The sequence below is a fragment of the Schistocerca piceifrons genome, chromosome 9 (assembly GCF_021461385.2).
Source record: "Schistocerca piceifrons isolate TAMUIC-IGC-003096 chromosome 9, iqSchPice1.1, whole genome shotgun sequence".
Taxonomy (NCBI): Eukaryota; Metazoa; Arthropoda; class Insecta; order Orthoptera; family Acrididae; genus Schistocerca; species Schistocerca piceifrons.
Window position 1 is genome coordinate 50,168,718 of NC_060146.1, and position 14,083 is coordinate 50,182,800.

A 14,083-nucleotide genomic window follows, 5' to 3' on the forward strand; every position below is an offset into this window, starting at 1 on the left:
GAATATAATAGAAGGAAACATTCCACGTGGGAAAAAATATATCTAAAAACAAAGATGATGTGACTTACCAAATGAAAGCGCTGGCACATCGATAGACACACAGACAAACACATACATACACACAAAATTCTAGCTTTCGCAACCAACGGTTGCCCAAACTCTTTGCCTCTGTATATGTCTGCTTGTGTCTATATATGTGTGGATGGATATGTGTGTGTGTGTGTGTGCGAGTGTATACCCGTCCTTTTTTCCCTCTCCCTTAAAACCCAAATCCTTTCGTCTTTCCCTCTTCTTCCCTCTTTCCTGACGAGGCAACCGTTGGTTGCGAAAGCTAGAATTTTGTGTGTATGTTTGTGTGTCTATCGACGTGCCAGCGCTTTCGTTTGGTAAGTCACATCATCTTTGTTCTTAGATATATTTTTTCCCACATGGAATGTTTCCTTCTATATATATATATATATATATATATATATATATATATATATATACACCTGCCAGCGCTTTTGTTCGGTAAGCCCCCTTGTATGCCAACCTATTCATGGGTCGCTTAGAGGAAGCCTTCCTGGTTACCCAGGCCTGCCAACCCGAAGTTTGGTACAGATTTATTGATGACATTTTCGTGATCTGGACTCACAGTGAAGAAGAACTCCAGAATTTCCTCTCCAACCTTAACTCCTTTGGTTCCATCAGATTCACCTGGTCCTACTCCAAATCCCATGCCACTTTCCTTGACGTTGACCTCCACCTGTCCAATGGCCAGCTTCACACGTCCGTCCACATTAAACCCACCAACAAGCAACAGTACCTCCATTATGACAGCTGCCACCCATTCCACATCAAACGGTCCCTTCCCTACAGCCTTGGTCTTCGTGGCAAACGAATCTGCTCCAGTCCGGAATCCTTGAACCATTACACCAACAACCTGAAAACAGCTTTTGCATCCCGTAACTACCCTCTCGACCTGGTACAGAAGCAAATAACCAGAGCCACATCCTCATCTCCTCAAACCCGGAACCTTCCACAGAAGAACCCCAAAAGTGCCCCACTTGTGACGGGATACTTTCCGGGACTGGATCAGATTCTGAATGTGGCTCTCCAGCAGGGATACGACTTCCTCAAATCCTGCCCTGAAATGAGATCCATCCTTCATGAAATCCTCCCCACTCCACCAAGAGTGTCTTTCCGCCGTCCACCTAACCTTCGCAACCTCTTAGTTCATCCCTATGAAATCCCCAAACCACCTTCCCTACCCTCTGGCTCCTACCCCTGTAACCGCCCCCGGTGTAAAACCTGTCCCATGCACCCTCCCACCACCACCTATTCCAGTCCTGTAACCCGGAAGGTGTACACGATCAAAGGCAGAGCCACGTGTGAAAGCACCCACGTGATTTACCAACTGACCTGCCTACACTGTGAAGCGTTCTATGTGGGAATGACCAGCAACAAACTGTCCATTCGCATGAATGGACACAGGCAGACAGTGTTTGTTGGTAATGAGGATCACCCTGTGGCTAAACATGCCTTGGTGCACGGCCAGCACATCTTGGCACAGTGTTACACCATCCGGGTTATCTGGATACTTCCCACTAACACCAACCTGTCAGAACTCCGGAGATGGGAACTTGCCCTTCAGCATATCCTTTCTTCTCGCTATCCGCCAGGCCTCAATCTCCGCTAATTTCTAATTTCAATTTGCCGCCGCTCATACCTCACCTGTCTTTCAACTTCATCTTTGCCTCTGTACATCTGCCCCGACTGACATCTCTGCCCAAACTCTTTGCCTTTACAAATGTCTGCTTGTGTCTGTGTATGTGTGGATGGATATGTGTGTGTGTGCGAGTGTATACCTGTCCTTTTTTCCCCCTAAGGTAAGTCTTTCCGCTCCCGGGATTGGAATGACTCCTTACCCTCTCCCTTAGAACCCATATCCTTTTGTCTTTCCTTCTCCTTCCCTCTTTCCTGACGAGGCAACCATTGGTTGCGAAAGCTAGAATTTTGTGTGTATGTTTGTGTGTCTATCGACCTGCCAGCGCTTTTGTTTGGTAAGTTTCATCATCTTTCTTTTTAGATATATTTTTCCCACGTGGAATGTTTCCCTCTATTATATTCATATCATTAATTTGAAGCCAACAATCACGTTTGTTATTGTTATCGTTATTGTTATTGTCACTGTTACATTTCGAAGTCTTTTCTGTCGTCTTATTTCCTCCTTCTGTTTTTGCCAGCAGTTTCACTTTCTATTCACCTTCTCCCTTTTTACCGTAATCCAGTATACAATTTTATCCCGTCGATATACACTCAATAATACGTAAATCACTTCGAAACCATAACCAAAAATATTTTTTTTTTTTTTTCCCGCTTTGCTGCTATAAAATCCACCGTTTCCAGTCCACAAACAGTTCCTTTTAGCTATTAAACAACCCTTTCGGCAGTTTTAATAACTTTTGCTTTATTTCCATTTCCGTTTTTCTCACATCACCGATCATTTTTAGCCGCTTCCCACAGGTTTTAACGTCATTATTTCTTCATCAAACAATTGTTAGCTTCATTTCCATAATCTGCCACCACCAAACCACTCCTTTTAATACATCCTCACGTAGTTTTTTCGAAATTTTCCCGAATTTCTCCACCCTTTAACGTGTTTTGGCGGCAACACAACCACCTAACCTTTATGCACATCATTATCTACCTACACAAGTTCACCACAGGATCAACATAGCCCAGCCCTAACCAACCCTTTTTCGCCTTTTTTCACACCAGATCTCCATTTGCTTTCTAATTTTACCTTCATCTCTCCCCATATTTTTTCATATTTATTTTCATTTTCATTTCAGCCTCGTGTTCCACTTTCCACCTTCTAGTACCATGTCACCCTCACAACACCTTCACAACGACCCCATTAAGTTTTATTTACATTCCCTCCGCAAACATGCCTTCGCCCTAGCCAGATTACACTCCCATATTTTATTTTCTCAGGCTTGTCTGACATTTGGCATCACCCCCAAAGGCCTCACACTTAAAGTTCCCATCTCTGGCTGCAACCCTTCTTTCCATCAGTCCCTATACCAGTTCCAAACCAAACAATCCATTGCCCTCACCCACCTAATCCTTCACCTACACATCCACTCAGCCAATCAACACGCCCATCAACTCCTATCCTTTATAAAAATCCTCAATCTTTCCTCTCCCACATCCACACCTGTTGTTCAGAGCATCCTCCTACAGGCCAACCGCAAATTAGAACAGCATGCCACCCTCCACCTTAAAAAACTATCCAATCTCCTGGTTTCCCACCTCCGGAAAGGCAACTCACTCACCCTTCACAACCTTTCCAGCAAACCTCAACCTCCTCTCATTGCACACAAACCCAGTCTCTCCCATCTACTCAATCTCCCACTTCCAGCTCCACTCCCTCCAAAACCTCTAAATTCCAATCAACGCAATCTGGAACCACAACACCCCAATTCAGTAGTTAACCTTTCCTCCAAACCTCTCTCCCAATCCGAAACCTCTGTCCTATCCAAAGGCCTCACCTTCAGCCCCACTCCCAGATTTAACCAAACAGCCCTCGTCAAAGATTTACTGTCCTACACCCGTACTCTCTGCTGGAAATATCACTTTGCCACGAAGAAAAATGATCCTAATCCTACTCCTAATGATCCAATTCCCCAAGACACTATCCAAATTGAACCATGCCTGGAACAGTTCCGTCCTCCGTCACAGCGGGACCCACCTCCTCTTCCTCAAAATCACCCTCTCCTAACCTTCCAGGAATTTCTGACTTCCAGCCTTGCCTCTCAATCCTTCTTAAAAAACCTTAATCCTACTCCCAACATCACCACTGCTGAAGCCCAGGCTATCCGTGATCTGAAGGCTGACCGATCCATCGTCATTCTTCCGGCGGACAAGGGTTCCACAACTGTGGTACTTGATCGTCGGGAGTATGTGGCTGAGGGACTGCGTCAGCTTACAGACAACACTACTTACAAAGTTTGCCAAGGCAATCCCATTCCTTATGTCCAGGCGGAGCTTCAAGGAATCCTCAGAACCTTAGGCCCCCTACAAAACCTTTCACCCGACTCCATCAACCTCCTGACCCCACCAACACCCCGCACCCCTACCTTCTACCTTCTTCCCAAAATTCACAAACCCAATCATCCCGGCCGTCCCATTGTAGCTGGTTACCAAGCCCCCACCGAACGCATCTCTGCCTACGTAGATCAACACCTTCAACCCATTACATGCAGTCTCCCATCCTTCATCAAAGACACCAACCACTTTCTCAAACGCCTGGAATCCCTACCCAGTCTGTTACCCCCGGAAACCATCCTTGTAACCATTGATGCCACTTCCTTATACACAAATATTCCGCATGTCCAGGGCCTCGCTGCGATGGAGCACTTCCTTTCACGCCGATCACCTGCCGCCCTACCTAAAACCTCTTTCCTCATTACCTTAGCCAGCTTCATCCTGACCCACAACTTCTTCACTTTTGAAGGCCAGACATACCAACAATTAAAGGGAACAGCCATGGGTACCAGGATGGCCCCCTCGTATGCCAACCTATTCATGGGTCGCTTAGAGGAAGCCTTCCTGGTTACCCAGGCCTGCCAACCCGAAGTTTGGTACAGATTTATTGATGACATTTTCGTGATCTGGACTCACAGTGAAGAAGAACTCCAGAATTTCCTCTCCAACCTTAACTCCTTTGGTTCCATCAGATTCACCTGGTCCTACTCCAAATCCCATGCCACTTTCCTTGACGTTGACCTCCACCTGTCCAATGGCCAGCTTCACACGTCCGTCCACATTAAACCCACCAACAAGCAACAGTACCTCCATTGTGACAGCTGCCACCCATTCCACATCAAACGGTCCCTTCCCTACAGCCTTGGTCTTCGTGGCAAACGAATCTGCTCCAGTCCGGAATCCTTGAACCATTACACCAACAACCTGAAAACAGCTTTTGCATCCCGTAACTACCCTCTCAACCTGGTACAGAAGCAAATAACCAGAGCCACATCCTCATCTCCTCAAACCCGGAACCTTCCACAGAAGAACCCCAAAAGTGCCCCACTTGTGACGGGATACTTTCCGGGACTGGATCAGATTCTGAATGTGGCTCTCCAGCAGGGATACGACTTCCTCAAATCCTGCCCTGAAATGAGATCCATCCTTCATGAAATCCTCCCCACTCCACCAAGAGTGTCTTTCCGCCGTCCACCTAACCTTCGCAACCTCTTAGTTCATCCCTATGAAATCCCCAAACCACCTTCCCTACCCTCTGGCTCCTACCCCTGTAACCGCCCCCGGTGTAAAACCTGTCCCATGCACCCTCCCACCACCACCTATTCCAGTCCTGTAACCCGGAAGGTGTACACGATCAAAGGCAGAGCCACGTGTGAAAGCACCCACGTGATTTACCAACTGACCTGCCTACACTGTGAAGCGTTCTATGTGGGAATGACCAGCAACAAACTGTCCATTCGCATGAATGGACACAGGCAGACAGTGTTTGTTGGTAATGAGGATCACCCTGTGGCTAAACATGCCTTGGTGCACGGCCAGCACATCTTGGCACAGTGTTACACCATCCGGGTTATCTGGATACTTCCCACTAACACCAACCTGTCAGAACTCCGGAGATGGGAACTTGCCCTTCAGCATATCCTTTCTTCTCGCTATCCGCCAGGCCTCAATCTCCGCTAATTTCTAATTTCAATTTGCCGCCGCTCATACCTCACCTGTCTTTCAACTTCATCTTTGCCTCTGTACATCTGCCCCGACTGACATCTCTGCCCAAACTCTTTGCCTTTACAAATGTCTGCTTGTGTCTGTGTATGTGTGGATGGATATGTGTGTGTGTGCGAGTGTATACCTGTCCTTTTTTCCCCCTAAGGTAAGTCTTTCCGCTCCCGGGATTGGAATGACTCCTTACCCTCTCCCTTAGAACCCATATCCTTTTGTCTTTCCTTCTCCTTCCCTCTTTCCTGACGAGGCAACCATTGGTTGCGAAAGCTAGAATTTTGTGTGTATGTTTGTGTTTGTTTGTGTGTCTATCGACCTGCCAGCGCTTTTGTTTGGTAAGTTTCATCACCTTTCTTTTTTTTATATATATATATATATATATCTCTTCATGAAACGAGCAGACCATATTGATAGTGTGCTGTGATCCACTGCACTATTCCCACACACCTCACTTAAAGTTTTGTAAATCTCTTGTGGGTTATTTCCATGTAGGGATTTGATTTTCATATAGGAATGCTGGTCACTATGTGTAAGCAGTCTGACTCATTTCAGCTTGCATTTTAAAACTGAATTACTCATGATACAGCCACATGAACGAGCAAACACATATACAACCATCACACACAAACTCTCGTTCACAACTCAACATAAATTTCAGCTTTATCATGGCACTGTAACATTCGCATATGTGCAATGTGCAGGACTTTTGAAATGACCCTATTATGATACCATTGTTAGAACATTTGACTGCTTATAAATGTTACCATTAAATGTAAAATAGTTGCAACTTATGGTTGGCTGGAAGAGTTTCATGAATTCATCAGTCTGTGTGTATGTGAGTTCCACATGTTTCTTTTGGATTACTGCTAGGATTTTCTATATCTTGTCAGTCAAAATGCTTTTGGGACTGGATAAAAAAAAAAAAAGAGAAAAGGTGAGGTGATGGTTTTAATGCCATGTTCTACATGGTCTTCTCCCACGTGAGCAATGCACAGAGCATTCATACACCAATGAGCAACTCTCAAGAAAGTGCTTCATGTTAATCTTGCACATCACATTCGCAACTTCTTTGGTCTTGGCGAACCATCAGGGACCCGTTCTGCTCTTTTCCGTTTTGTGGTAGACTTGTATTGATATTAACTTTTGTCACCTGTGGTGACATTTATCAGAAAAGAATTTTCCATATTTTTTAATTCAAGCAAGTTGTGACAAGTGTCTATATCCAATTGTTCGAGAGTTGAGGGTGTGTAGCATAAACCTCTCTCACAGTTTTCTCTTCTTTAAAATGTTCTGGAGAATGTCTTCAACACTTTATTTAGAGATGTTCAATTCATTGCTGATGTTCAATTCATTGCTCCATTGTGTTTTATGACAGTGTTGACACACTGTGGCTGCATGTCCAGTGCTAGGTGTCCACAACTGACTCATTGAATGCATATCTGTTGTCTATGGTTGTTACAGTTGGAACAATTCTAGAAACATGTAACAGACTACCGAGAACAGAAGAGTACTTAGAATAGTTTTCATTTCCACTCTTCAATTAATTCGCAGGTCTGCTTTCAAACAGTACCGTTTAAGGTTGCCCATTTGTTGTTGAAGTTTATCTTTGCATCAAAAGTGCCAATGTCAGCAACTAAATGAAATGGTTCTTTTTCTGATTTAAGGATCTGAAAACTTCCTCTAAGGCTGCTGAGAATATTTGGTGGCATAGAATGGCTGACCCCTCTTTTAAGGCTGAAATCTTCAGAATCTGAATGAAGTCAAATGGTAGCTGTAACAGTGATTAATATATTCTCCAGTATGCTAACATTGGATCAATCAAGCCTCATTTTTCTGTGGCTGTTAGGATGCATTTTGTGAAACAAAATGTGCCCAAAAATGTTGACATATTACATTGAAAGGGACCATTTTTATCTTGTTTGTAGCAGTTTTGGAGAGGAAGATCTGATTTTCCCTTTTTTTCAGTCTGAGGAAGGTTGGGAGGAGTTCTTCGACTACATCTTCCCCGAAGATGAGGCGACGAAACCGAACCTTAAGCTGCTGGAGATGGCAAAGGCCTGGAAGAGGAAACAAGAACAGCAGCAGCAACAGGAGGAGGCCGAATCGGGAGCAGGGGAAGCAGGGCTTGATGATCCTAACCTGGATGCTGATGACAGCATCAGTGACAGTGACAGTGAAGAAGAGGAGGAACAGGAAGGCGACCAGGACAGCGATGGGCCACGAAATGAATCGTGAAAGTGTTTGCAGGTATGCAGCCATTGACACCTCACAGTGAATGTGAACTTTGCTAGATGATGATGAACATATGCTAATTCGTTATACCTTTCCTTCTTTTTAATTTTGTCTGCCACATTTACTTTGTAAGTGTTCTCTTTGTAGGTGCCACTGAAGGCACTTCTTGGTCTTAGTTTCCCAGAATATTGCCTAGTCATAAGATGTTGAACAAACAATGGTTTAGCTTCATCTGTGTTTATGTGAAACTACCGAAAAGAGTTTTGGGGCGACCTCTTGGCTTGCATAGTTTGCAATGTTTTGATAAAGTACAAAACTACACTGGCTGAAAATGACTTACAAGTTCGTGGTGCCCTCCATCGGTAATGCTAGAATTCAGTATGGTGTCGGTCCACCCTTAGCCTTGATGACAGCTTCCACTCCCACAGGCATACCTTCAGTCATGTGTTCGAAGGTTTCTTGGGGAATGGCAGCCCATTCTTCAAGGAGTGCTGCACTGAGGAGAGGTATCAATGTCGGTCAGTGAGGCCTGGCACGAAGTCAGCGTTCTAAAACATCCCACAGGTGTTCTGTAGGATTCAGGTCAGGACTCTGAGCAGGCCAGCCCATTACAGGGATGTCATTGTCGTGTAACCACTCCGCCACAGGTTGTGCACTATGAACAGGTGCTCGATTGTGTTGAAAGATGCAATTGCCATCCCTGAATTGCTCTTCAACAGTGGGAAGCAAGAAGGTGCGTAAAACATCAATCTAAGCCTGTGCTATGAAAGTGCCATGCAAAATAAGGGGTGCAAGCCCCCTCCATGAAAAACACCACCACACCATAACACCACTGCCTCCAAATTTTACTGTTGGTACTACACCCACTGGCAGATGACGTTCACCAGGCTTTCGCCATACGTACATGCTGCCATCGGATCGCCACATTGTGTACCGTGATTCGTCACTCCATACAATGTTTTTCCACTGTTCAATTGTGCAATGTTTACGTTCCTTACACCAAGTGTGGCTTCGTTTGGCATTTACTGGCATGATGTGTGGCTTATGAGCAGCTGCTCAACCATGAAATCCAAATTTTCTTACCTCCCACCTAACTGTCGTAGTACTTGCGTTGAATCCTGGTGCAGTTTGGAATTCCTGTTTGATGGTCTGGATAGATGTGTACCTATTACACAACAGTCGGCGGCCTCTGTCAGTCAACAGACGAGGTCGCCCTGTACGCTTTTGTGCTGTATGTATCCCTTCATGTTTCCACTTCACTATCAGATTGGAAACAGTGGAGATGGAGATTTAGGAGTGTGGAAATCTCGCATACAGACATAAGAGACAGGTGACTCTCAATCACCTGACCACGTTCGAAGTCCGTGAGTTCCACAGAGTACCCCATTTTGCTCTTTCACTATGTCTATGACTACTGAGATTGCTGATATGGAGTACCTGGCAGTTGGTGGCTGGCAGCACAATGCACCTAATATGAAAAATGTATGTTTTTGGGGGTGTCCGGATACTTTTGTTGATCACGTAGTGTATTTCCTTCTTGCTGTGTTACAGTGTGATTGGTAAACACACACCACTGAATTATGTACTAGGGAAAGTATAATGAAATATAAGACCTAATGATAATTTTTTATTAAAGATGCTGGTATATTGACATGTTCCTTGATAAACCACTTTCAGTGATTACTTTCTCACAGTGGCAGCAGATATTGCACGCTCTAATAAGCAATCCAATTCAGATGAATCTGATTTACTTGTGCAGATACTGCAAGCATCACCAACAGACACTGGTTTCAAAACTACAACCCCTAAGGGGATTCAGAATCCACCATATCATGGAACTCTAGCAATTCTGATTGCTACAATGGTGTTTCTAAAGAGTATTAAAAGATTGTGCGGACTAGATATGATTACCCTTAAGCTACCAAACATGACAGAAAGCACAGGACATCATTGACAACCTGTGTCACAGACATAAAACTAACCTCACAATGGAGAAATGTAAAATGTGGGGATTCCATAAGGATCAGTATGTGCCCCCTTTTGTCTGTAATGTACACAAATGATATTCAAGAAATTTTGAAGGTTGTTTAAAAAACTAATGTTTTCCTTGTACCAATCAAGGATCCAAACTCAACCTTAGCAGACATAGCTCAGATAATGGCTGAAAAGGGGTATAAGTGGATCACAGCTAACAGTTAAAGGATTAATCTCGCAAAGACTCGGTTCTAAACAGGTAATTCTGACCTTTTAGAACAAGAAGTTTAGTCGTACACGAAAAGAAACATTGTGCGTAAAATTCATTAGTGTCCAGCTGGATAACAAGCTAGAGTGGAGTCAACACATGGACAAACTAATCAAGATGCTAAAGTTAATTGTGTTTTCCCCTTACAAGCATTTCTCATTGTGTGGACTTAAAGGCAAGAATTTTACATATTTCCACTCCCTGGTGTTGTATAGAATTATCTTGCGGAGCAGTGCACCTAAAGAAAAGTGTTCATTCTGCAGAAGAGAGCAGCAGTGTGTAAAGTAGATAATACCACATCTTGCAGAAGCCTTTTTAAGGATTCTGGAATTATTGCAGCCACTCCTGAATGGGTTTTGTTGCTGACACAATTAGTTTAATTTGAAATGTAATGTACACAATCAAAATACAAGACACAAAAGTAATTCTCATGTAGTCTTTGCCTCTTTGTCTAGGGTTCAGAGTGGAGTTATGTGCTCTAATGAGAAGATATTCAGCAAGTTTCTGTTTAACACAGAGCAGGACATTGCGAAGCCACACCAACTGAAAAGATGTTATAAACATCCCTCATAAGCCAGTCTGTCTACAAATTATAGATTGAGGCCAAGTTAGTGACATGGCAAGTAGCAGTGTTTGTTCCAAAGCTGCATGAAAATTAGGAATGCGCTGTAAATAGAATTCAGTATTATTTACAGTTATTAAATAGCCGATTTGAAAAATACCATTGTAATCAAGTAACTATTAAGCTACCAACAGTAACTATCTAGTATAAGTGAAAAATAAAAAGGTTGCTGCCTCCTCAAAGTAGCAGCCTCTTTTCTGATTTACTTGATTAAATTGAACTGAAATAAACATGAACCTTGACTCAGTCTGCACCCCTGAAGTTTCTTCTTTTTCTTGATGGGATTGATGGAATGTATGAAAAAGTGTATGCACTGTCTTTAACAGATTTGTTCCATCTTCCCCACAACCTTTTCTATTTGATGCATCCAATTTCAGTTGTTCATAATTTTAGCCGCTAGGTATTTAGTTGAACTAACAACGTTTTTTTTTTTTTAATCGATATATTTTGCATTTCTTTTTGGTGGATTTAGATGTTACAGTATTCAGGATTGTTTGCCACTAAAAGGTCTAGCATATTATCACAAGCATTTACACTTTGTGTGGAGTCCTGAACTAACTCCTCAATAATTCTGGAGAAAACATTTTGTAAAATTTTAAATGATGTTTTATGCCTACCATCGACTTAGAACTTGTATTCTCACCCACTGTGAGGTTAGATTGAAGTCACCACCAACTATTTTTATATGAGATGGCTACATAGTTGAAATGAGTTTTAAATTTTCCTGGAACCTTTCTGCAACTATATCACCCGAGTCAGGGGTCAGTAAAAGAAATCAGTTGATAATTTTTTCCAGTTGTCAAGTACAACCTCTGTACATACTAACCCACACAACTCTCTGTGTACTTCAGTTTCACCAGTAGCAAAAAAGTGCCACAACCAGTTGAAATTAAATCGTCAAATAGAACTGGTTGCTTACGGCCTAATCATGTCAGCTTTGTTTCACTTTGCTGTATGTATTTTTCAGTTAACTGTCATACACATCCAGTTTCAGTCTTGCATTCTCTTTTACTTATAATCTGAGGCTGTGTGTTGTCCTGATTTTGCATCAGCAGCACAATTTTTTTTTTTCCGAAATAGTGGTGAGAAGTAATATGTCATAGATCACCAGGCAACAGTGCTTCTCAGATTTGCTTAGTGATATGAGTTTGTTTCTGTCAACTATATATGGGAGCATTGTCACGGCATTCAATTTGTCACAGTTACCAGTCTCTTCAAATTGCATACTGATATCTTCTGCCAGAATATGAGAACTTTACATTTTTGACTTGAAGATTTCTTCAGTAACCAGCATTCCACACATCCAGATGCTTCATGGTTCTTTTCCTCTTATGATTCACACATTGGTCTTAGTTTATCCCTTTTGTGTAGTTCCTTCCCCCCTCCCCCTCTCCTATATTTAAAACATAGTGTTCACATTCAGCATGACTGTTTTGGCCACGTTGGGTAAAGTAACATTTTGTGACTCAGAGTAAAACATTCTCCATCTTGCACTTGGTAAATAAATCTGAGAGTAACCTAAGTACACCTCTCACAATAACAAATAATACTCAAGAATTTGTAGAACCAATGTTTTTAAGTGACCACCTTCATGAATAATTTACCCATCCTTAGAACTTTATCAATAAATCTCAGTATGGATCATCCTTCCACATTACTAAATTTATGAGATCATTCCACTTCACATCATCTGATCATCTCTTAGAAAGTTGATGATTATGATTAGAAATTGTGTGTCTCTACTTCACAAAAACTGATCCTTTACCATTATATGCAGTCTCACAACTTATGCCAAACTAAATAAATATTTATGACAGAAGCATGCCTGCCTCACAGATGGTTAAAAGGAAAAAATGTGGATATAAATTAAAGAGGACTGAATCTCCAATTTAAAGAATTTTGTCAGATTCTCATGGATAAATAGAATTGTCCAATTTGACATCACTTTTTCCTCTCCCAATAGAGGAATGTAAGAGAAGAAATTGGAACACCACCCCCCCCCCCCCCTTATTTTCTAAATATGTATCAATCTGCATTATTAGTTCAGAATTCAAGATTTTTATTTTTATTTTTCTAGGCACTGAAGAATCGAAGAAAAACTCAACTATAAAGAAAGGCCATGCTGACCTCTTCGGCAGAGTCTTCATGTAATGGAGACCATTGTGCACTGATTGCACGAATTGATGTACAAATTTTATAATGCAGTAAATTTAATGTTATTTATGAACTGAAAAGAAAAGTGTACTGTAAATAAAATTTTATATTTATAGAGTGAAGTGAGACCACATTCATGTAAGGGGCAGCGATAATCCTATTTGTAGTACCTCAAAATCAAAATTTGTCCTAATACCAAAAAAAAGAAAGTGTATGTACAAGGTATGATTCCGAAGTTTCAAGACTGATTCGTTTCGGAGTAGGGGAGCACATGCGGACTGGTTCCGATGGGTGGGGGAAGTAGTGGGGGGTCTCAGGGAATGAACTGACGCTGCGGCAGTTGCCCCCGGAACCCTGGAGAGTGTGCATCGCTTGCAGCGTGAGTGCGTTTCATTGACCTCAGTCGAAAAGTGGGAGAGGCGGAAATGGAGCAGCGTTATGTGATTTAGTTTTGTGTGCAAGTGAACAAAACTGCCACAGAGACACTCTGTATGATTCAAGAGGCCTTTAAGGCAGAAGTCATGTCCCATGCAATGGTTTTCATGTGGCACAAATGTTTCAAAGATCGCCATGGAAATGTTGAAGACGACGACCGCTCTAGGGGGCAATCATCAAGCCGAACGGATCAAAATGTGGAGAAAGTCAGGAACTTTTAAACAATGACTATCGTCTTAGTATGAGTGCTCTGCTGCTTGAGGGATAGAGTTCGCTGTGTACACCTGGCGATCGAGGGCGATTGGATTCTCTGCCACGACAATGCGCCCATTCACATGTCGCGCGCCACCGCCGAAGTTTTGGTAAGGTTAACGTGACAACACGGCCGCGGCCACCCTACAGCCCTGACTTGGCTCCAAGTGACTTTTCCCTCTTCCCCCAAATCAAGACAGGCCTAAAAGGGAAGCTATTTGACTCCATCGACACCATCCAGCAGGCTTCGATGAGAGCTCTTGACAGCATGACAGCATGACACCCGAGGCTTTCCGGAAGGGCTACCAACAGTTGAAGGCGCGCTGGCAGCGCCATGTTGATGCTAAAGGATTATATTTTGAAGAATTTTAGTCCACTGTACTTAAATGTCCAATAAA

At 42.9% G+C, this 14,083-nt stretch overlaps 1 protein-coding gene across 2 annotated transcripts in view; it reads left to right on the forward strand.

Moving 5' to 3' along the window:
* Window positions 1–13,116, forward strand: part of LOC124717107 (protein crooked neck) — an 82,731-nt gene extending 69,615 nt beyond the window's left edge. For both annotated transcript variants that reach the window (XM_047243818.1, XM_047243819.1), the window contains 2 exons: window positions 7,714–7,995; window positions 12,922–13,116. In XM_047243818.1, the coding sequence (XP_047099774.1) occupies window positions 7,714–7,983 (270 nt within the window). In that variant the 3' untranslated portion in view covers window positions 7,984–7,995; window positions 12,922–13,116. The remainder of the gene's footprint in view (window positions 1–7,713; window positions 7,996–12,921) is intronic.
* The last annotated feature ends 967 nt before the right edge of the window (window positions 13,117–14,083 follow it).